A 23,096-nucleotide genomic window follows, 5' to 3' on the forward strand; every position below is an offset into this window, starting at 1 on the left:
ATCACTTCATACCTCCATGATTGTTTTCTCTCTCAATTCCTTATTCCATTTTGGCTCATTTGCCTAAGAACAGCTTGAGACAACAATCTGTCTTCAATTTGAAATGTGCCTAATCTCATAATTAACATTATGAAATTAATTTCTGGGGAAAGCAAGATAATTCTGAACCTATCCTTGCAGAGTAGTATGATGCACCTGTGATCTCAATCATGTTTAATACTTCAGCTGAATTTTGTGTTGCCTGGCACAAAAGTGAGTCCCTGGATTAAGGTATCGAGACACCACCACAATAATAAAGAAAAGAAATCTTATTTACCTAAAGACAGTCTGTGATCTATGTCATTCTGCTGAAACCGTGAAACTCCCTATGACAACAGTCTCAAGACAAAGTAAGCTGAAGTTGTCCTTCTGTTCCTATAAGAAAGACAGATTGTACTTATTGATCTCTAGGGTACAGGAGGTAAATTCATTTCTTAGAATCAACCTTGGAAAAGGAAGACATTAGTGTAGATATATTGAAAGGCACAGCTGACCTTTTTCAATAACAGATGTATATACAGAACAAACCCCTTCTACTCAGACGTTTATCATGTCCTTATTTCAAAGAGCAGCAGCCATTACACAGTGAAGCTCAAATGGCACTTTGGATTTCTTTTTGGTTTAAAAAGGGACATATCTTAATTTGAAACACACAGTTTTTCAAACTTCTCAATTTGCAGCTCCTGTATGTATGCTTATGAATACAGTGAAGTAGGAAAGGCTACTTAAGGCTCAAGCTTGGTATTCTTGGTTATGTTTTGTACCTCCTCCTCACAGGTAATCTTAAATTTTGAAAGGCCTCTAGCTCACACGTTCAATACCTGAAATCTCAGATAAGAGAGACAGCCAGACAGCAACTCCAATACTGTAACAATACTGAAAATAAACCTTGCAAATCTCAAGAAACCATGCTCTAAAACCTCATTTATAGCAACTGAGTGGTTGCCTTATCTCATGGAGGGAACCTCCCTGCTTCTGAAATGCTCATTATCAATGCATAACAACTGAACTCAGTAAAATGGGGTAGCATTATTACTGCTGCACTAATGTAATAATACACCAAAACATATTTATTACATATATTTATTTGTGGCATTCACCCATACTGAGAATACAATTACAAATTATGCAGATAATACATACTGAAAGACAACATGATTATTCAAGATACAGAGTATTATTTACAGAAATGTAGTTATTTAGACAAGTAAATGTAATTCAGGTATACAATTTTATATTTATCTGTTGCTGAACAATGGTACAATAACTGAAATATTCTGAAATAACTGAAATAGAAGAGGAGTATGCTCTCATTTGGTTTTAAATAAAAAAGTATTGTTTCATTAAACTCTAACTTAAGAATTCAGACTAAGATTTATTCAGATGCAATTTAGAATGGGACCCAGCTCAGTGAAACCTGTCACACATCAAAACAAAGACAACAACCCTCTTAACTCAAACGAATAAACAAGAAAGAAAAATATAGATGGTACCAGAACAGAAAGATGTAGGTTACTTCTATCAATACTTATCAACTGTATAAGAAATGTTTGATGTTATTCAGCAACAATTTAGGAGTCATAGAAGATTCATATCCCTAGGTTATTTACAACAAAGGATTTCACAGCAAAGTACAGAATGGGTCAAGATTTCATTTCATACAGTGTTCTTAGATATTAATATTTTAAATACTTTTATTCTGCATACTCAGAAAATAATTCATAAGCCTGTAAGTGCTGTCTGAAAAAAACTGAAATGGAAAACAATTCCAGAAAGGAATTCTATTCAATCAAGTTCTCTCCACAAACATGAAAACAACAAAGTGATACAGTTCAGCCTGGTCCTTGTGGGAGGAAGAAAAAGTTATCCTTCACGACATACTTCACAATGACCTTACAGAATTATTACAAACACAGCAGAACACCCAAATTACTTTTTAATCACCCTTACAAAGAAAGGTTCACTTAGTAACATTTTAACAAAACCACGGCTGAAACCGCTTTACTTCCAAAGCACAACAAACATCATTGTTCTACAGAATTATTTCAGGCAGGTATTAACAACATTAAATTCATCTGGGGAAGATGCACTACACTGATCTAATAAATAAAGGAGTGATCTATACATTAAAGACATAGTAAAACTTGAACTATTTCTCATTCTTTTTATAAACTAGCAGATACAAAACTATGGAGAGGCATTAAAATAACTATGGAGTTGCAGCTTATTATTATCGATATATCAGAATGTGTTATTATATTATTAAGATTTCTTGATGAGGACCTTTAAAAGAGTATTTCTCTTCTAAGAAAAATTTCTCCTAAGAGTATCTTCTTTCTATGTGCTTCAACTGAAGCACATACAAAAAAAATCTGACAATAGATTTACCTCTCTTTATAGGGAAAATAGAACAAATTTTGTTCTGTACTAGGATATATTTTTGATACCCAGGAATTTAACATTCATTATGAAAGGCCTTTTCTAAACACAATATTTTATCAGAGAGGGTTATCTTCACATCTTGCTTGCAAATCAAAGTAAGTCAGAGGTAGCTTAGGAATGCTTTAGAATTTAGTGTTTTATTTCAAATTAATTAATCCCTATTTCAAAGGGGTTAATAGTAAGTACAAAAGGCAAACAGTATATACAGCTGCCACTGTCTGCACCAGAAGAATAATTCCAAGAAGCTCAAAATAAGATTAGAACGGGGGAAAGCACAGTGTACTTTTTTGCATTTGCTTCAGTGCACCAGTTCAGGCTGGTTCTCTACAAAGGGAAGCACCCCACTAACATAGTAGGCTATTCCAAGCGACAGAAGAGCAATGACAATGATGAGGAGAAGCACCCTCCAGAAGCCCAGATCTTCCACAAACTCTTGCCATGTTGTGCGGAAACTGGAAAGAACTCCTTCACCTTGCTGCAGGTTTGGATTAAGGAGGGAATGGCTTTCCATTGCACTATGAAGGATTAAAGTTAAAAATACATCAGAGCAAAAGAATGCACCTTTAAATATGACAGTAATCCTACTAAGGGTAACTGAAACCTAAATTAAAAATTATACCCACCTACAGATTTATAGCATTGCCTCTGCTAAATCAAGACAAAGCAGGCCAGGAAAACACTCTTAACTCTAAACTTAATTTAGCTGCATAGATGTCTTATTAACCTGTGCAAAGAGACTGATATCTGTATATGAACAACTGCCCTGAATTTGCAGGCTTGTCACCTAGAAGCCTTCAAAAGTCAGTCCTCATAATTCCTACTAAATACGGCTTAGTAAAATATAATGAAGCATAAGCTAAAACCTCAAGGGGCCCAGCTCTTGTTAACAAAACAAATTATGACTAAAAATAAACTCTGATGAATAAAATGGAAACTTTAACCACTATTAATTTAGATGCAGAATTCTGTAGTGATCTTTACTACTCTCCTGCATGTCTTCATTACAGAGGCCTCCTCTCTAGCATAAAAAAAAAAAATCACATAAAACAATAAATCTGGGTAACAAGAAGTTCAGAAACATTCTGAATAAGTTGGCATTGCTGTGTTTTCTGCCATATGGCTTTCAGCAGCTGCCATGATGTTTTAACATTGCACTAGCAATCCATCAGGTCCCCTTAAATTGTCAGATTATAAATTAGGGACTAGAATTTACACTTTTAAATGAGAAACAAATATAAAATCAGAACGAGGCACTCATCTTGACAATGAATCACCTTTAGAAAATATGTAAGTTCTCCCCAATACTGTATGGCTTCTTGCATAATTCTGCCAATTTTGCTGGTCTCACAATTAGTTTATAACAGGAAACTTTCTCTGTTGCTGTCTGAAAAACCTCATGAAGAATAGCAAAACTTTCTCATTGCTTGATTGCACTTAAAATTTTGACCATCTGCACAGTCCTACCGCTTCTCACTTGAGTGAAATTACATACATGGGTGTTTACAGGATTGGGCTCTGACAGGCACGGAAAGGAAATGGTGGAATCAATTACTCAATGATGTCAATAGAAGAATGTAAGCAGAGAAAAAAAAAATTTTTCCCTTAGTTCTAACTGCTTTCAGTTACCATATTCCTAGATATATCTTATAGCACTAATAATAAAAAATTAAAAAAAATTCAGCGGAAAATAATTTCCAAGTCGACACTAATTATAGAAATGCTGTTCTTCTTGGTGACAGTAATGAATTGACAAATGATCGTCATCAGAAAAAATCTCTCTTCTAAGATTACACCACGAGAAAACTTCACACTATTCATATGGTATTTTTTCTCAGGAAGTACAACCACTGAAGAACAATTAGCTTAAACTCCCACAGCTTGCTGTAGTATTGCAGCATCATGTGCAGACTTCAGAAATTGCCTGTTAAACAGCTTGTATTTTTGTTTTTTAAATATTTACAATCCTGTAAAGCTATTTTTGCTTGCCCATAGCTGCAGGATTTAGTCATCGTCCTTGCTTATTATGATTTCCCAAGTAAAACAAGAGGTTTAATAAAAGACAGCCATTGGTGTAGAACAGAACAGAACAACTTACTCATTAAGTACTAACTAGTTAATACATAACTACAGAGAGGTTATATAAAGGTGCCATGCAATTTAAGTGAAAAGATCACATGCTTCTCATTAAAAGGAAAAGGGTGCATAGAAAACATTTTTTCTATTTTATATTACAACCCAATTAAAATCTATGCTATTCAAGATATTTTTTCTTATGATGAATTGCAGCTGCGTAAGAACAGGTAACGCAGCAATGTGCCCTCAGAAGAGTTTGTGCCACACAGCCCAGACAGATGTTCTCTTCTTTTTCCAACAGGACATGGAAGTTCACATTTGGACGCGCCTGTGGGCACAGCCACAGGTCCTGCTGGGCTGTGCAGATGGACAGACCGTCTGCGCTGCGGGACAGACAGAGCAAGCTCTGCCTCTTGACAGCACAGCGCCGCTCCCCTCTGGGGGCAGGGCAAAGCCAGCGAAAACACATCTGACTCGGGAACAGAACTTTGGCCTCTGCTTCCAGAGCAGCAGCAACTGCTGCATGTAACAAGGAGCAGAAAACTAAAGTCAGAGATTGTTTTTAGAAAGAGCATTATTTCTTCACAGGTTCATACATAATGTAAAACATTTGGGGAACGGGTAGGACAGAAGATATTAGTCTAAACGTCTCTAAAATGTGAAAATAATACTAAGAGGGAGGAGTGAAACTGTGGAGGTCTGAAAAGCCAACTGTTACAAAGGCATTATTTATTTACAAAGCAAACAGCACACGAGCTCACTTGCTTTGGCTGCTGTAGGCATCTGCTATTTGTTATTTTTAAAATAATGTATTTCAGACATTTTAAACACATTCCCAAACAAGCTGGGTAGTGCACTGTTTATGTCTCTGTGTCTCTCCCCAAGGAGAGTTGCTGACTTCCTTGCCAAAGCAAACAATATAACATTTATGAAGGTCAAATAACAGAAAGGAAGCTATGTTCATTAAAGGGACACTATCCAATCAAAAATTGGAATGGAAATGGGGCTGAGCTGTTGGTCCATATGTTTAAACAAAACCAGCACAAATGCATTTCTGTGGGACGAGCAACTTTCAATAAAATTTAGTGAAGTCAGAAAGGTATTATGCACAAATTCTTATAATTTATAACCATGTAATTTTGAGAATAAAACTAAATTTTCTATTTCAGGGCTTAAAACGGTCTCTCTGATAGGTGTGGTCACCTGATGCATAAGAAAGAGCTTCAGATCTGTTTACTAGGAGTGTCTGGCATTATTTCTGTAATTTTGTTGGCTTCACCGTTTCTCCTTAGTCAGATAACTCCATCTGCACAGCTTCATTTTCATTTACAGTACAGGCTGTGTACATTTTGACATAAACTGATCAACAGTTACGTGACAAAACTCCCTGTCTTTTGTGATATAATGTTCCAGTAGTCATAGTTCATGATCATTATTCGACAACATAAAAAAACCTCCAAATTTGAATAAATACAGTGTAAGAGCAAGTATTGCAAACGACACTGATAGCCTGTTTTCAATATGAATTAAAACTAAAACAGTATTGAAAAGATTTCTTGCATTATTAACCTCAGTTCCATGTTCTGTCATGTTTACTGGCAATTCAATGATTTCTGCAAGAGAATTATCATCCTTTGAAACCTGCAAGGCTTCTTGCCTCATCCAAATCTACAAGAAGACTGTCTTGGAAGCTGATTGTAAAAAAACACTCCCAATTTTCAATCACAAAAGTATCTGTGGTTTATCTGTATCCTTTGGCTCTTATGTTATCATCATCTTTTGTCTTAAACAGTTATTTTGTTCAAAACCAGTATTTCTTGTCAGCAACCACATACACCTCTCAGCTTTCACTCTGCCAGGCTAAAACAAGCTCTAGTTGCCTTCTTTCATAAGGAGATGCTCAGTTCCCTGAGTGCTTCAAGTAATGTCTCTCAATGCTTCTTGAAAGGATAAATTAAACCTTTCGAATGAGAGTAAACAGTCAGTGTTGCTTTAAACAACAGGACTGACAGTTTTCTTCATGCAGTGAAAATATCTCATTTTGTGCTCTGTAGGACTCCACTGCATTTTTCGGGGAAGCATCAACTCCTGGAACTGACTAGTACATCAAGCCTTTTCTTCTATACCTTTGTTTTCTACTTTCCAACTTTTATTTTACGGCATCCAGCTTTTGATAAAGTACATTTTGTGCTACTGAATAACAATTTATTCCTGCTAATTTCCTCTCCCTTGTAACCCCATGTTTTTGTCTGCGTCATCCCAATTTGGGTTGTCTGTATCTCACATCTTGGTATCACTAACATGCTTTTACTTTTTTATTTAAGAAAATTCTAAGTAAACACAGTCCCAGAACCAGACCTTTAAGAATTCATTAGTAACTTCCCTCTAACTCAATAATTTCCCTGAAATGGCCAGCAATTTTCCTGAGCTCTTCAGTTCTCCATTAACTATCTCTTTAGCCACCATGACATTCTTATTCTCCATCTTTTCCAGGACTACTGCTGATAAAAATTTCATATATGGCACTACATAAAATACTTTATTCAAATTCAGATAGATGAAAAGTCTGCTACCCCTTCTTTGCAGACATTCCCTCTTATGAAAAGTATGTCAGGTTAGCCTGTGATACTGGCATTTTGCATTTCATGCTATTTTCTCTTTGGCTTTGTGAATATTTATTTTTGAGACTCTGTAATGGAAAATGAGTAATTATTTTTTTAAATTTCTACCATAAAATTAAAATCACAATAGAAGAAGTTCTTCTTTTCCTTACATTTGATCTGTTTAAATAGATTTTTCCAAAATTTAACATTTGATTTTGATTTGGTCTGATAATATCAGGCCAAACTTCATATTATCTGTTTTGAGGAATTAAACAATCAAGTCAATCACAAAAGTCTAAAATCCATAAATGCCATTTCTCCTTGTAATTATTTTTGTTTGGTAAATACCTTTCACTTTCAGCAGTCTGCATTGTTTCCAGCTTCGAATGAGCTCCTCTGTTAAATCCTTTCACCTCTTGCTCCTCTAGGGATTCCAGCAGTCTAATCACATCTTTATTCACACCCCTTCGTTTGGCAAGAACAAGTGGTGTTGCACCTTGATGGTTGCTAAAACAACCCCACAAAAAGACATAAGGAAAGAAAATTTTAATATAGAAATTTTGTAACAAGTCAACTCAGCATAACATATTACAATTTAGTAACTACTGGAACTATTTCAGTAGTATAGTAGAATAGAATAGTAACTATTTAGAACTATTTTCTGTTGTATCAGACAGTACAGAAATTCTCTTTATACAAGTTACAGCATAATCAGTTATAGAAGAAAATCAGTATATTCAGGTTTGAAACTGTACCACTCTTTTCTCCCTCTAAGTAAAATCAAAATTCGTTGGACTCTAATTGGAATCTCTGGGTGTTATAGCAAAAAATAAACAGTAGATTTACAGCAGTGTTCAAGTTCAAGCCTAATTTCAAGAAAGAATTGTGCAATCTGGCTCCTCAGTTCCTTTTCCATTAGGGTATTAGGACATCAGGCAAAAATGAAATAAAATACAGATGGTCCCTCTGCTGCTATTAAAATAATACTGAATAGGACCAGAGCTGCCTTTAGACCAGGAATTTCCACCAGAGCCGTTTGAAATAAGGGGAAAAAACCCCAACCCACAACCCATATATAATCTGGTCTACCAATAACTAGTTTTGCTGAGTTGAAAACATTAATGAGGTACAGGTGGAAAAGGGACAGATTAAAAAAACTCAAAGGTTTTTTCACATTACTCCTGGTTTTTGCACATGTGAATATGCGGAAAGTTCCACAAACAAAGTAATTCAGTACAGGAATGAAACAGCTAGTTATTTTGCAGCTTGAGAGCTTACATCTGAGTACTGGCATCTGACAGCTGCTGGGAGCCAGAAGGAAAGAATATACAATATTTGAAAGAACGACTGAGTCATAGACTTTGAGGGAGGGCGAAAACACTGAAAGGAAGCATTGTTACCAGAGGAGTATGGGAATGAACTGACACACACATATACTGTATTTTCTTTGTCTTATCCAGTACAACAATAGAACTGTAGTGGAGAAAATTCTTTTAGAGTAGTCAATGTGATTTTTTCCGTTGGTGCCAACCACCCACACCTGGCTGTCTGGCCAAACTAAGGCAGCCGTCCATCAATGAGGCAAGATTAGATACAGCAGTCCACACCAGTAGCTGCTATTTTTATTTGCTTTGCCTGTTGCACAGACTAGCAAAAGTGCCCTCATTGTTTTCCTGTCTTCTTAGTTTGTGTTTTTATTAAGTGGTATCTTTAAAAAGTGGAATTGCACCAAATACAGCATTTCAGCAACAGCAGATTTATATGCAAGGCTGTGGTGACAGAAGACTAATATACTATAAATATATGCGCTGTAAAAAATTACTTACCAAATATCAATTTTAAGTCCATTAGAAACTAGGAACTGGATGGTATCGACATGCCCACACAGGTGAAGAGCTGTGTTACCTTGGTAATCAGTGGCTAGTAGGTCAGCACCAAATTTGTGCAAGAGCTGACAGATGTCTACATTTCCTCTGGCTGCAGCAAGGTGAAGGCCAGTTCGGCCTCGGCTGTCACGAATATTTGGGTCAAAACCACTCTCTAGCAGTCGTTTGGAATAGTTAAAGTCTCCATCAATACAAGCCTGCAGCAGTGGCACATTTGTCTGGGAGGAGTCATTTACAAAAACGTAGGACATTGTTCCAAATCTCTCCAGAGGAGGTGACCAACCTGCAAGTTTAAGCAGGAAGAAACGATGGTGAAACCAGGCAAATAAACACAATGCAAATATGCAGAATGCTCAGGTTCCAAAACAAGAATGCAAACTAGCTTACAAGCCAACTCTGAAATCTTCCTGTCATACACACTAACTTTGTGTGCTGCATTCCCTTCTAGTAGTAGGGAAAAAGCCCCATTTAGTCTTACTCACACCTCTGGAAACAGCAGCAAAGCTTTCGTTATTATAGAAAACTGGTAAGATCGCTGTCACAAATGCAAGAGGTGATTAGCATTCACCTACTGAGGAATCACATGTAGTGGTATTGATATTAAAGTGTAAAACTCTGCAGATCAGGACAGAAAGGAAGAACCTGTCACAAATGGGGAAACTATAAACAATTCAGTTCACGTGTACAGTGATGCTAACTGCAATTTTTACCAGCTTAAGCAAAACTACTCCAGTGGGATTTTTACCATCTGAATTTGAACTTCAATACACAAAGTACAGTCAGTTGCTAAAAATGCTAGATTAATGTAAACACTGATTCCTTCATTCTGCAAGAAATACATTTTTCCATACTCTTTGTAGAACATTATTTTTACAGTGCCACAGATATACCAACTACTGAACAAACAAGAATAGCAATACAGACCACAAAAACCTGAATGCATTAGGTGAAACTGCCTGCCTGAAAGTGAAAACTGGAAGTGGGTACAAGGAAGACAATGGTACAAGGAAGACAAGATATAGAATATTTCATGAACTATGATTTAAGTTTTGCAGAAGAATATTCATGGAGTCAAATAATGAGGGTATGATGACACTATGTGCTTATCAGACACAGAAAAGATTACTTGAAAACAGTAAGGAAAAAAGAGAATGACTGAGCAAGAGAATGGTAAAATGTGTATGAGGCAATGCTAAGAAGCAATGATAACATCTAGGAGACTGGACAACAGCCCTCTCTTTGCACTGTCTCGGAGAAGAGGTAGAAAAGAAAAAATAATATAAACCAGTACAATTCCTTACAAGAAATCTCAATACAGACATGACACAATTCAAGTGACAGGAGGGAAAAGTGATTTTACTAGATAAGCTTTGAACATAAAGTAAAACGAAACCTCATTTGAAACAGTATTTTTCACTTGCCCAGGGTTTCTATTTTGGGCTCATGGTGTAACAGGGTTCTAATTAATATTTGAACCTCTTATTAAAACTGCTATAGCCAGATTTAAATTTTCTCATCTATATAAGGTATCCTTCTACACTAGTGCATCCATTCAGCCAGGAGAATGGAAACATGGCCAGTAGCCAAAGAACTCAATTTAAAACGTCTCCTTTTTTGAGAGTTCATAATGTCTATATTTTATAGCTCTTCCCCCATGTTTTAGATCAAATTCAAGATCAAAGTACCTACATAAGTAATTTCAAAATGTTTATGCACTGGTCTGATTAAGAGCTGTAGCACTTGGGGCTGTTGAGGTTAATAAATCATACTTAAACTTCACTGGGTTGTATTTCCTATCTGGACAAATTCTGCTACATGTATCAACACTGTTTCCCAGTGCAGGAATGCACAACCTTTTTTTTCTTTCTTGGACGCTGAAAAGAAAGAGATAGGAATAAATTCTATGTCCTGGTATCTGTATAAGGAATGATTTTAAGCAGAGTACATTCCCCTACACTGCAAGTATGTTTTTAAGCACATGATGGTAAATCATTGGCTCAAGAACCCTTTTCCATAACCATTTCCAATAGCGAAAGGCCAGTTCACTGATACACAGTAAAACTTCGTGCAAGACTGGTGTCATTTAGGGCACTAACAGCTTCCTTATGACTCAATACAACAAGAAAGGACAATGCAATTACTTGCATTTCAATGAATATGTTACACCCTCCTGGACGTTGCAAAGCTAGGATTCCCAGCTGACAGCAATTTCAATTTTCTTGCCCATTTCCCACCCAAATCATAAATATGAGAATCCTTCTTCCACTCTGCTACTCCAATCTTCGCTGAGAAAAATAGTGGGATCACTTTCTGTATGATGTGATTGTGACCTCTGCACTAAATCTTCCCTAAAGCAAGATCATAAATCATTTCAAAACCTCCAATTATCAGCCATAGTAACAGCATATCAGCAGCACAAACCCCTACTTGTACCTGACAAAAAGATTGTGATTTGCTTGTAAAATAATATTTGAGTGTGTAAACCTGTTTAATAAAACAAGGCCTAACATAAATCAACATGAGAATATTATACTGGAAGAGACTCAGGCTATTTGAGAAATGGCATGGCATGTTCTGTTATACGTAAGCTAATGTTTATATTTTCATAGCAGACGCGTATGTCCGGTAAAGCCTTACAGAATTCCCCAACTGTGACAAAACATTAGCTAATAATACCAGGGAAAAAAGTCACCTCCTTATCTTCTCAGAAAAGGAAGCCCAAAGATTAGCAGTTAATAGAATGTGTAACTGGAAGTAATTCTGATTTAGAATTTATTATCACTAGAATCTTCTAGAATCAATCACTGATGTGTAGAAGACTAAAGTAAAACCTTAGTATTTCACAGTGAGAAAGACAAAAAACCCCAGCAAATCCAAATCTTTCTTCTCAACACTTGAAGATTGTGGACTAAGCACACATTCACCAGAAAAAAAAAAAAAAAAAAGTGGAGGGGAAAATAAGACAATCTGGATCATCTGGTTTGATTTAGCTTTGTGATTAAAAAGATTTTTTTCTACAAACACAATTCTGTTTCACATACGGTACCTAACCTATGCCAGATATAAGCTGCATACAGAGCTGAACTACGCAGCATCTTTAAAACGTCAGCCCCTAAATGACATGTTCTTGCCTTAAATTTAACCCAACTTAGTAAAATTTCCTGTCTAATAAAACTCTTTAAAAAATTGCGATAGTCAACTTCATTAGATATTTTTGAATATACAAGAGGTGGTTACATTTCTGACCACATTATGTATCAAAAAGCTTACTGCTTCAATAAGTATCTAATGCTGCAGATTGAGAAAAACAATTTAGAAACACAATGGCATTAGCCATTCTCTTTAAATCACTTTTGAAAGTGAATCTGTTAACAACTCTGAACGTGTCTCAAAGTTGGTACACCTACCATTAAGCACTGATTTTGCAGACACAAATTACTTCTATTAGTAACAAGACACAAAATATTGCAAAATGAGCATTCTGAACATCTCTAAAAACTAGTACTACTAAGAGTTAAATAAATCTAGTTTCTAAAGACTGAAATAAAATACTGCTTCTAAAAATGAACTACTATCTGAAAATGTATCTGTTAAATAATAATTTTGTTTCGAAAAAAAGTTTTGTTGTTAATAACTTGGTACTTTGATAGAAAATTATTTTGTGGAAAAAAAAAGTAAATTCAAAGACATTCTCCCAAGCTAGAAAGATTCCCATGAGAAAGGCATACTATGAGAATACATTTTCCCTAGATTCATATAACATTCATATGGCCTCAACACAGTGTACTTTTTAAGTAATAATTTTAGAAATTATGCTGTAAGCCACTTCTTCAATGACACATTTTGGGCTAGTACAGGATAAGAAAACTTAACCAAACTGGTTTGTTTTCAAAAGGAATGCTTATATTAAGTGATTCTGTAAGAATACTTGACTTTTATTTACTAGGAGTCAATTGTCTCTCACTACACTGTGTACAATGGTAATTCAGTGTCACACAGTGATCTGTTGTAGGACACGTTCACGCCTGCTAAATGCTAATTCTGTCACTTCTTAAACTAGGATGAAATTTGTACTAACCATGGGCAGTTTTATTTTACAGTAAATACATGCTGCTGTCTCTGCCTTCTCATTAAGTTCAACAGCTACCAAACAGCTCCAGAAACAGGAGAGAACAGCTTGACTGTGAGACAGAATCACTAATGGAACCCATCCCTCCACTACAAAAACATTAATAAACCTGCCAAGTTGTGATTAATCACCCAGTCACTGCTACATAGCATATACCAGTTCTGCAAAACTACAGTATTTCCCAGAACATTCAGAGAAACTGAAGTAATTGTCCCTATTTCAAAACAACACGTCAGGACAACAGGACAATAACAGATTGCTCAATCCTTGAAACTTTTCAATATTAATATACACTTTAACATGTAGAACCTAAGCATCAGTAAGACTACCACTAGAGAAGATGCCACCACCAAAAATGGAAACTAAACTAAAACCAGTAAAAAGTACCATCTCCCACCCCATGCCACCAAAAAAACCCAATGTGTTACTTGCAACATTTGCATTTGTCATCTCCCTGGTGGCAGACAGCGTCCTCTTTCTGTAATGAACTTGAAGAGCACTTCAGTGGCCTGCAGAGTTCTTTCTCTTCAGTATTTCAATGAATGAAAAACATTCCAATACTGCACAAATGTATTTACGTGTAAGTCACTGAGAAGTCATTTAACTGAATAAATGTTATATTTAGTAAAAAATTATGTGATTAGCTCATTTCTGTTTAAGAAAGAACCCCATTACCTAAATCAAGTTCCACTGAGATTTCTGTATCTTCTATTAGAAACCTTTATCTATTCAGTCCAATTGGAACGAAGTTTTATGACTCCACTAATATGGATCTGCTGCTAAAAGCAGGAGCTCAGATTCAATACAGCATGATGTCTGCTTTACATACATCTATCTTTTGCAGCATTTTCCCTTTCTAACTTCAGGATTTTTTTCCAAGAGTTCCTGGACTTAAGGGTCACAGCAGGCTCGTAACGCCCACATCCCCTCTCATGTCTCTGGTCAGACAAATGGGTATGTGGTAATAGAAGAACATTTTTTATGTCATTTGTCTTTTGAATCATTCCCATTGCCTTATACAGACATGAGACATACAGGTATATTCTCTTGATTGCCAGGGCCATCCTGTAAGGAGAAACTTTGGTGCACTGCATATACAAAGGGCTTTACACATATGGTCTACAAAGTGCTTTATGAAAAGGTTTCAACAACTATTGCTGCTCTTTATGGATCAGCAAACGATAGCATTGGGAAAGAGGGATCTTTGCTCATCGTTGTACAGTATGTCAACAGTACAAGATAAAAAATATACAAGATTTCAAATGCCAATCCAGAGTTGCAGAATGCTTTCCCAGATAAAACAGTGCAAGCTTTGTGTATTTATGTACACAAAATACAGGAACAATAGGAAAGAAATTATCTTTTAAAACACTTTTATCAACAAGCAGATTCCAAATATTTTATCCCTGCTTATCCTATACTTAACTGGTAATTCAGTTGCATTACATCTTCCAGTGCACTTAACTTCTATCAAATATATAGCTCAGTATTTTTTAACATTCCTCATTTTTCATCTTCTGCACAAGAACTATTTAGGAAGAAAGGTAATTTACAGATTTCTTCAAATCATCTGTAACTTAAATTCTCCACACCTGGCTCAGGTAAATCAGTTAAGTAACTGCAGTACTTCTCTAATCATTGTGCTCAGCTTGAATACATCTGTTTTTATAGAAAGTTATTGAATCACATTGGTCATAATTATCAACATTTTCACAAACCTTCATTCAAATTCCTTGTCTGTGTCTGCTGGGAACATGTGGGGTATACGTTGATCAAGCAAATATTAAAGGTCTTTGAATATTGTTTTGTTATTGGTTTATTTGTTTGGGTTTTAACAGACTAGAGAGAATTTGTTCCACTCCTAACTAAGTGTTTGTGTTTAAATTTGCTGCAGAGTGGAAGCAGTCCTCTGGAAAAGAAGACAACAGTAACTGAGCAACAAAGGATCGCTCCTGGCGGTGGTGCTCGCAGGCTGCCGAGGGAGGTACAGCACTCCTGTCTGGATGGACACTGCCACCACGTGGACCGACACATTTCTGTCCCACTGGAGTGAATCACTGAATCACAGAATGGTTTGAGTTGCAAGGGACCTTAAAGGTCACCTGGTCCAACACCCCTGCCACGGGCAGGGACACCTTCCACCAGACCAGGTTGCTCAAAGCCCCACCCAACCTGGCCTTGCCTTGAACACTGCCAGGGATGGGGCATCCACTGATTCCCTGGGCTACTTGTTGCAGTTTTTCACCACCCTCACAGGAAAGAATTTAATCCTTATGTCCATCTAAACCTGCTCTCTTTCAGTTTAAAGCCATTGCCCCTTGTCTCATGCCCCTGTAAAATGCCCCTCTCCAGCCTTCTCACAGGCTCCCTTTAGGTACTGGTGTGGTGCATAAGCCTGGAGGCACACAGAACACCTTTTCTACATTTGTGGTGTTTTCTATTTTCCTGAGAAGGAAATGATGAAAAGCATGAAAGAAAGATTTTATAAAATTTGACTAAAAAGCATTCTGCAGTCCAAAGTGTTATTCCCAGTCTCATTCAAGCTCCAGTTCTGTATTAGTGAAATGAGTACTTTCGTATATGAGTTCTGAAGACAAAGGTATTTAATTTTAAAAACTATGCATTTATGCCTGTTCTTAAAAAACATCCAAAACTAAATCCAAAACACCTGTCCCCCCACCCACACACAAAAGGCCCAGTCCTTACCTAGAGAAATAGTAAGTCTGAGATGACAAGCCTATTAACATGGGAAAAACTTTCTGTGTCCAGCTGGAATCATCAGAAGTCAGAATTTAAAGAGAGAAATAAAGTAAATTAAGAACCTGTCACCAAATGACTTATTACTATACAGTTTGTACTGTCTTAATATTTTTCTTACAATGTGTATAATTGCTTATATGCTCTTGGTTATATATAACCCTGATGACACAGCCTTGGTGTGCAACATCAAATCCAGCTTAGTGGCTAGTGAACGGAAGCAGGTCACTTTAAAAAGCAGATGTCTCCTAAATTTATAGATAGCTGTATGTTGACTTTACCTTTAAAACAATACATTGTTCATTAAACAAATTATTTATTTATTATTTACTTGTTATTGCTTATTAAAATGCATTGTTTTATATCAACAAATAATACCAATGACAAGACAATTAATGCTGTCAGATACGCAGCTCTTACCTATGACTGCTGCTACAGATATTTCTGCTCAGAATTTTGATGTTCACACAGTAAGTCATTAAACCAGTTAGTCAAATAGTTAGCTGATATATTTGCTGTTTCAAATAATCTTTCTAAATCTTTATCAACACAGTACGACTTTAAAAATTTAACCGTATCATACTGGATCATGTTATGTGACATAGCAAGATGAAATGGTAATATTTTTAAGGTTGTATTTCTAATTAATATACACATATTGATGCTATTTTTGCATATGCCTCATATTTCACCATGCTTAGGCTCAAAAATTTCTCCAGGTAGGCAAACCTGCAGTAATAGTGTCTGCCCAACACAGTACCTTAAGGGACCAAAGGGGCCAGCAGCCTATGGGTTTCCAGGACAACAGGCAAGTCTGAGGAGAATCAGGGAGGCCACCCTCAAGCTCCTGATCTGCAGAGAGGCTGGAATTGATCAAAAATGTAATGGAAGATGATGGAAAAGAACCTGAGAGCAAAGTAGCTCAACTGATGTTTACCAATTGCATCAATGGATCCTACTGAGCCTGGAAACAAAAGACATCACTTGTAAAGGGAAAACTTCCACCTTCAGATAACTTAGCAAAAGCCACTAACTTATCTATAAAAGACTCAATATTCAACATGAAACCTATTGCAGTCTAAAATTCGGATACCAACAGAAAAGAAACTGCTAGGATTAAACAGGAAACCTTGGACCACAAGAGCTGGGGAAAAACCCACCATCTAAAAGACCAGACAAGATCCATTGACCTGCCTCCCCCAGCAGGATGTAGAGAGACTTTGCATAATGCTATCAGATATCCCATTGTTTTCTCCCTCCCTGTGTAAATCCATATTTTGGGAAAAGCTGACCACCCTTCCCCAGTATCATCTTGCTTACTGGAAATATCAAATCCTTTTTCCCCCAAACGTAAATACTGGATCTGAGAAATGTAAATCCCTTTTTTCCTGTATGTCACCCCTGCTACTGGAAATGCTAATAGACTGTGGAATCCCCTATGTGGCATAACATTGCCTCCTTATTAGCGTGTTAAGCCCCTGAGACCCTTAAATAGTGGTTCGTGTTTCAATAAAGGTATTCCAGTTTTTACCCCCATATTTGGGATCGTGTTAGCTTTATTGGACTGTTACAGAAACCTGATACCTAGTCAATAAATGGAAATACTCATGTTTCTTTAAAAAGGTTTTACAAGTTCTGTTTGAGAAAGGATGAAGAGAAATTGTGAAATTGTGCAAAAGAAAAGTCCATGTCAATTATTACTCCTGTGAATAGGAAGCTAAAATAAAAGTAGCCACAGCAGATCACAGCAAAGGTCCATTTGAGCCTAATATAATTTTTCAAATAGTGGCCAAAAGCAAAGGCCAGGAAAACACATAGAATAGAGCAAGCATATATAATACTACTTTTTCTATTCAAAATGGGTAGGGTTTCTATGTATTTGACTTCCCCTCCACCTCTGAATCTGCCCTTTCTCCTCATCAACAAAAATACTTCTAATATCCACAACACACTCTGGTAAGTTCTCCAACTCAGTTACCTGTGAAAAACAACAGCTTTTGATCTTTCTGAATCAGGGCCTTGTTAGCTTCACCTGTGGACCACCAGATCTCCTGAAGGAAAAAGGGACAGTGGACCCCTACCCATTCTTTTCATGCCACTCATGATTCTACAGGCCTTCATCTTATCCTCCTCAGACATCCCTTTCTAGGATGAATTTTCAAGTCCCAGCTTCCTTGGTCATTCCTCATTTGGAATGGTCTATGACCATTCTTCCTTTGATTCTCTGAATATCACTCATTTCTACTACATGTTGTCTGAGCTGCAAGTCAGACCAGGGATGACTCAACCAGAGTGTTTGAGGTGAACCATGGAGTAACCCAGTGGCATGACAAGACTCCTTGTTTTGTTCTTTACTTGTTTCTCAATAGTATTCACTATCTGGTTTACCTTTTTCACTGCTGCTTAGTGCTGCTGTTACATTTTCATGGAACCATTCATCATAACTACAAAATACTGCTCATTATTGAGAGCTCAGTATTTCATATAGGAAATTAGGATTCTTTTTATGCTATCTGAATCACTCTACCTACACTGAAGTCATGTGCCATTATGTTATATTACCCAGCTACTCAGTCTTACAGGGTCCTTCTGCAGCTTTTCAAAGCTGAACCATGTCACTGGCAAATACTATCACCTTGTTGCTCACTGCCTTTTCTAGGCTGTTGATGGAAATTCTAATAGTTCAGAATCCAGAACTGAACCCCACAGAGCTAAAATTATTCCACGAAAAAGATTGATCATAAATTCACTAAAACTGCTGTCCTGGATCAGATCGATCCCTCTTGCCCAGCACTTTGCTTTCAACAGTGGCCATCAGAGATCCTTTGGGAGAGCACATGAGCCTGTCTGCTTCCAGCAGTTCATTTCCCAAACACACCCCAGCAGCCACCACGGCCCCTCAACAGTCTCATTGTCCACCTTCTAATCCCTTCTCAAGCCTGTCCACATTCCACCTCCACAGCTACCCATGTCATCTTTCCCTATATCCATCTGAAACCACCCTCCCACCTGCCCCAGCAAGCAACTCCAATTCCAGGGCTGTAAGACTGGATGAATAATTCTCACTTTATCCACTGCCTTCATTTCATAAGTCTTGGTCATGCCCCAGACATCTCCTCTGTGAACAATACTGACTTTACAGTCACTCCTCTTAAGGAAGCTGATCTCCTTGTCCCTTTCAGTTGCCTTTCTCTAACTTGCTGTATCCTTCTTCTGATGCAGAGACCAGAACCGTGCACACTATCCCAGATGTCGGTGCACCAAGCTGGAGCAGCACAATGGTGCCAGGTGACAGCAAAATGGTGTCATCTGTCTTCTTCTCACTACCTCTCTGAGGACAGTCACTATTTTCCTGGCTCTTTGGCTGCCATGGCACACCGAGCTTAGGTTTCCAGGGAATGCTCAGTGGTGACTCCAAGTGCTTTCTCTTGAGTGGTGGCTGTCAGTTCTGAGTTCAGCACCATATGAGCACAGTTTAGATTATTCTACCCAAGATACCATCCTACTTTGTGCACACTGAAGCTCATTGTGCCACCTGTCTGCCCCCTTCCCTTTTTTTGAAATTTCTTTTTGTCTTCTTTTTAACTTTTCAACCCAACTATTTCTGCAACTAAGAAATCTCCTAGGTGCTATAAGCATCAAGTCCCCTCAAAAGCCTTTGGTAGGGTACTTTTTTCTGATGCTTCCTGAAAATCCACATCAGCTGTATCTACAATACTGTGCAGCAATCCTCTGAAGATGTACTCAAACTCAGGCAGAACCAGTCCCTAACATACTAACACACAGCACAGACAGGCAAACACTTCTCTGAACAAAAAAAGTTGAAATTAAGACAGACAAGCATTCTACACAATCCATGGGAAAACCATACACCAGAGGCCTTCCCTGAAATGTGCTGCTGCCCTTTTTCTGCTACCATCCATTATTGATGGTCAGACACCAATAGGAGGTCTTGAGCACAATGAAGAATATAACCCCATCAACAAATGTTGCAGGATTTATGTCTTTGACTTTATGTCATAAAATTCAGCTGATGTAGCTGCACTACTTGGATGTGAGAAATCTGCCGAGTGACAAAACTGGTGTTTAAGCAGCTCTGTTCTACTCAGCCAATTGAAATTTTACTGAGGAGTAAAAGAAAGACGTGCCACTTGGAAAAGTGGTGTTGACACATGACTCAAAGCCAGAAGCTAAGTTCTGTAACAGGTACGGCTTCAGTGAGGTGCTGAGCAAGGTAAAACTTCTTTCCACATATTTATTAAGTATCACTTTAAATAGCAAAGCAAACCTCAACAAAACTGACCATTTCAGTATTTGTGCTCTTGACTTAGATGAAGACAGAATCACAATAAATACTGACAATTGAACTTTAGTGGAACAAGCCCATGCACCCAAGACATGCCTGTCGTCTACTCCAACAGCATTCTGTGGATGGTCTCTGCAGAAAGCTGAATGCATCAGGAACCATGTATCTCACATAACATGTATAAACCAATGCCTTCTAAAATATTTTATCTGCTTATTAATTGACCAGAACATCCACAGCTGAGATCATGTGGGAGGCAATCAACTGACAGACTGCTCAAAAGACAAGAGCAGCAGCCCCAAAATACCCATATCCAGCACACCCAAATTCCTAGAAAAGTCACTAGTAGTTCACTCCTTGGATGAGCAGGTATCTCGGGTCCTGGGCTGCAGATGAGGACTTCAAGGCCACACGTGTTCTGACATTAAGTACACGAGAATATGAAGTGGGATAATACAGCCAACTTAAAGCACTGCTTCAAATCCCTCGCTCTTCCGGATGAGACAACTCTAACTAAAGGATATAAATCTGCTGAGAGGAAATCTGTCACTGATTACAGATCAGAACAGATTTTTATAGTGCCCTCTTGCAGAGGCAAACTCACATTGCTCTGGTAAGAAGACAGATGTACATACTACACTTCACTCCTCAACTCAGTTTACTCTTCACATCTTCTCTTCAACTCAAAAAGAGAGCAATTAGGCAGCATAATTTTCTGACTGTCACCAACCCTACTATTTAGACTGGAAACACTACTAAAAATATTTTTCTTCTAAAAAACATATTTAACAAGTTCTTGCTAATAATCTATTTCACAAATGAACAAAAAAGGAAAACTGATCTATAGTCTACAGGTAACATTAAGCTTAGAACTCTGCTGCAGCAAACAAAATCATTATTTGAATATATCAGTCACATTCTATCTAAAAAGTGTTGGGCTTTTGCTCTTCCTTGACCTTTTGGAAGGCTGCTCTTGAACATCAGTGCTCTCTGATAGTTAGAAATCTTCATATATTAATTATCTTAAAATCTGTGTTAAATTACTCATGTATCAACATTAATTCTTTAGCTCAATTTATTCCCTTCTCAGTGTTTACCTTGATGGGTTTGATAAAGAGCAAAAAAGGCCTTTATTCAACAAAATTAAAAAAAATGCTTCTTCCAACAGACTCTTAATTTCCCTACCTGTCCAAGGCACATCTTCCTGCACCTGTTACACTTTACTTTTTTACCTGAGAATGATTAACATTATACAAAGTATTCTAGAGTTTTGTTCACGGGCAATAATTACTTCTTTTACTGGATCACTGTAGTCAGCATCTACTTTTTCCACATTGCATATCTTGTAACTACCTAACAAATACTTTGGTTTTGTGTTGCTTTCAACCGGTAAGAATTTCTTCTGTATGTTGTTTCCTTACAAGGTTACAACTGTAAACCCTCGTTCTTTAAATTGCAACAGTACTTATTTCATATTCTAGTTCTCAGGATCACTCCATTCTTTCTGTGTAGTCCCATAACTCTCTTCTATATTGCCAGTGCTTCCCAATTCTTCATCATTACCAAATGAAGACAGTAAAGTTTTAATTGCTACCTCAAGATCTCTATGAATTATTTAATAAGATTGGTCTCAAGACAGATCTTCAAAGAACTAATTTTATACTCTTTGATACTCAGATTTGATGGATTTTCCATTCAACATTACTCACCGTAGTTTGTCTCCAGTTACTTCCCCATCCTCTTTACCACTCGGGTGTTAGCCCTACCTTTTCAGCCCAGTAACAATGTGCAGCGGCCTTAGTGTCGTCTAGAAAAAACCGGGAACTACTCTATTTCCCTTAAAAACAGTAATTGCTTTATCAAAGGCAGTTTTGAGGACAGGTTGAAATACGTATTTTAGTTTCACTTACCTTCGTTGTTTTCACCTAGAAAGCGCGTTCCAAAGCCGCACACTTACCAGCGTCCTGTCAGGAGGGCGGACGCGTTCCCGCGCCCGTTCCCCTCCCTTCCCGTTCTAAAGGCTGGCACTGCTCCCGCTGTTCTCCCACCAAACCTCTTCCCACCAAACCGCATCACCGCGCCCCACCTCCACGGCTCCCGGGCCGGGCACTGCCCAGGGCCCGTCCCCGAGTCCCTACCCGGGCCTGGCACACCTCTGGGTTGGGCGAAAGCGCCCTGCCCTGCTCTCCCAGCCCCCGGCCCTGCCCTCCCGGCCCCGCTCCCGCCGTACCTGCCCGGGCTCTCTGGGCGCTCGGGGCCGGAACGGGCGGGCGGACGGGCCGGGGGGCGGAACGGGCGCCCTCTCCTGGGCGGAGGCCGCTGCTGCCGGGGGGGCCCCGCACCGTCCGTCCCTCACAGCGCAGCTCGGCCGAGCCAGGGGAGACGTGCCGGCCCGCTGGGAGGCAGGGAATCAGAAACAGTGCGGCCAGCAGCACCAGGACGGTGATCATCCTCATGTACCCGGCACCGGCGAGGCCGCACCTCGAGTCCCGTGTCCAGTTCTGGGCCCCTCACTGCAGGAAGGACACTGAGGTGCCGGAGTGGATCCAGAGAAGGGCAAGGGAGCTGGTGAAGGGTCTGGAGCACTAGTCTTCTGAGGAGCGGCTTAGGGAGCTGAGGGTGTGCAGCCTGGAGAGGAGGAGGCTCAGGAGTGACCTTATTGCTATCTACAACTCCCTGAAAGGAGGTCGTAGGTGAGCATCGGCCTCTTCTCCCAGATAACATGCAACAGCATCAGAGGACATGACCTCACACTGTGCCAGGGGAGGTATAGGTTGGACATTCTTAACAGAATCGGTGATTAGACATTGGAATGAGCTGCCCAGGGACGTGATGGAGTTACTGTCCCTGAAGATGTTTAA

At 38.4% G+C, this 23,096-nt stretch overlaps 1 protein-coding gene across 6 annotated transcripts; it reads right to left on the reverse strand.

The window, feature by feature from the left end:
- Positions 1–1,106: 1,106 nt before the first annotated feature.
- ANKRD46 (ankyrin repeat domain 46) lies at positions 1,107–22,513 on the reverse strand. Of its 6 annotated transcripts, none has more exons than XM_027656987.1 (5): positions 22,466–22,512; positions 16,690–16,893; positions 8,984–9,326; positions 7,506–7,664; positions 1,107–2,996 (listed from the first exon to the last, which is right to left on the reverse strand). In XM_027656987.1, the coding sequence occupies exons 3-5, from the start codon at positions 9,292–9,294 to the stop codon at positions 2,780–2,782; spliced, it is 687 nt and encodes a 228-aa protein (XP_027512788.1). In that variant the 5' UTR covers positions 9,295–9,326; positions 16,690–16,893; positions 22,466–22,512; the 3' UTR covers positions 1,107–2,779. The 6 variants fall into 6 exon arrangements, with proteins under 6 accessions (XP_027512788.1, XP_027512789.1, XP_027512790.1 ...); XM_027656988.1 differs by lacking the exon at positions 22,466–22,512 and adding an exon at positions 22,146–22,379; XM_027656989.1 differs by lacking the exon at positions 16,690–16,893 and having other exon boundaries at positions 22,466–22,513.
- Positions 22,514–23,096: the final 583 nt, after the last annotated feature.

The sequence above is a fragment of the Corapipo altera genome, unplaced genomic scaffold, assembly GCF_003945725.1.
Source record: "Corapipo altera isolate COAL_440 unplaced genomic scaffold, ASM394572v1 52b, whole genome shotgun sequence".
NCBI classification, from domain to species: Eukaryota; Metazoa; Chordata; class Aves; order Passeriformes; family Pipridae; genus Corapipo; species Corapipo altera.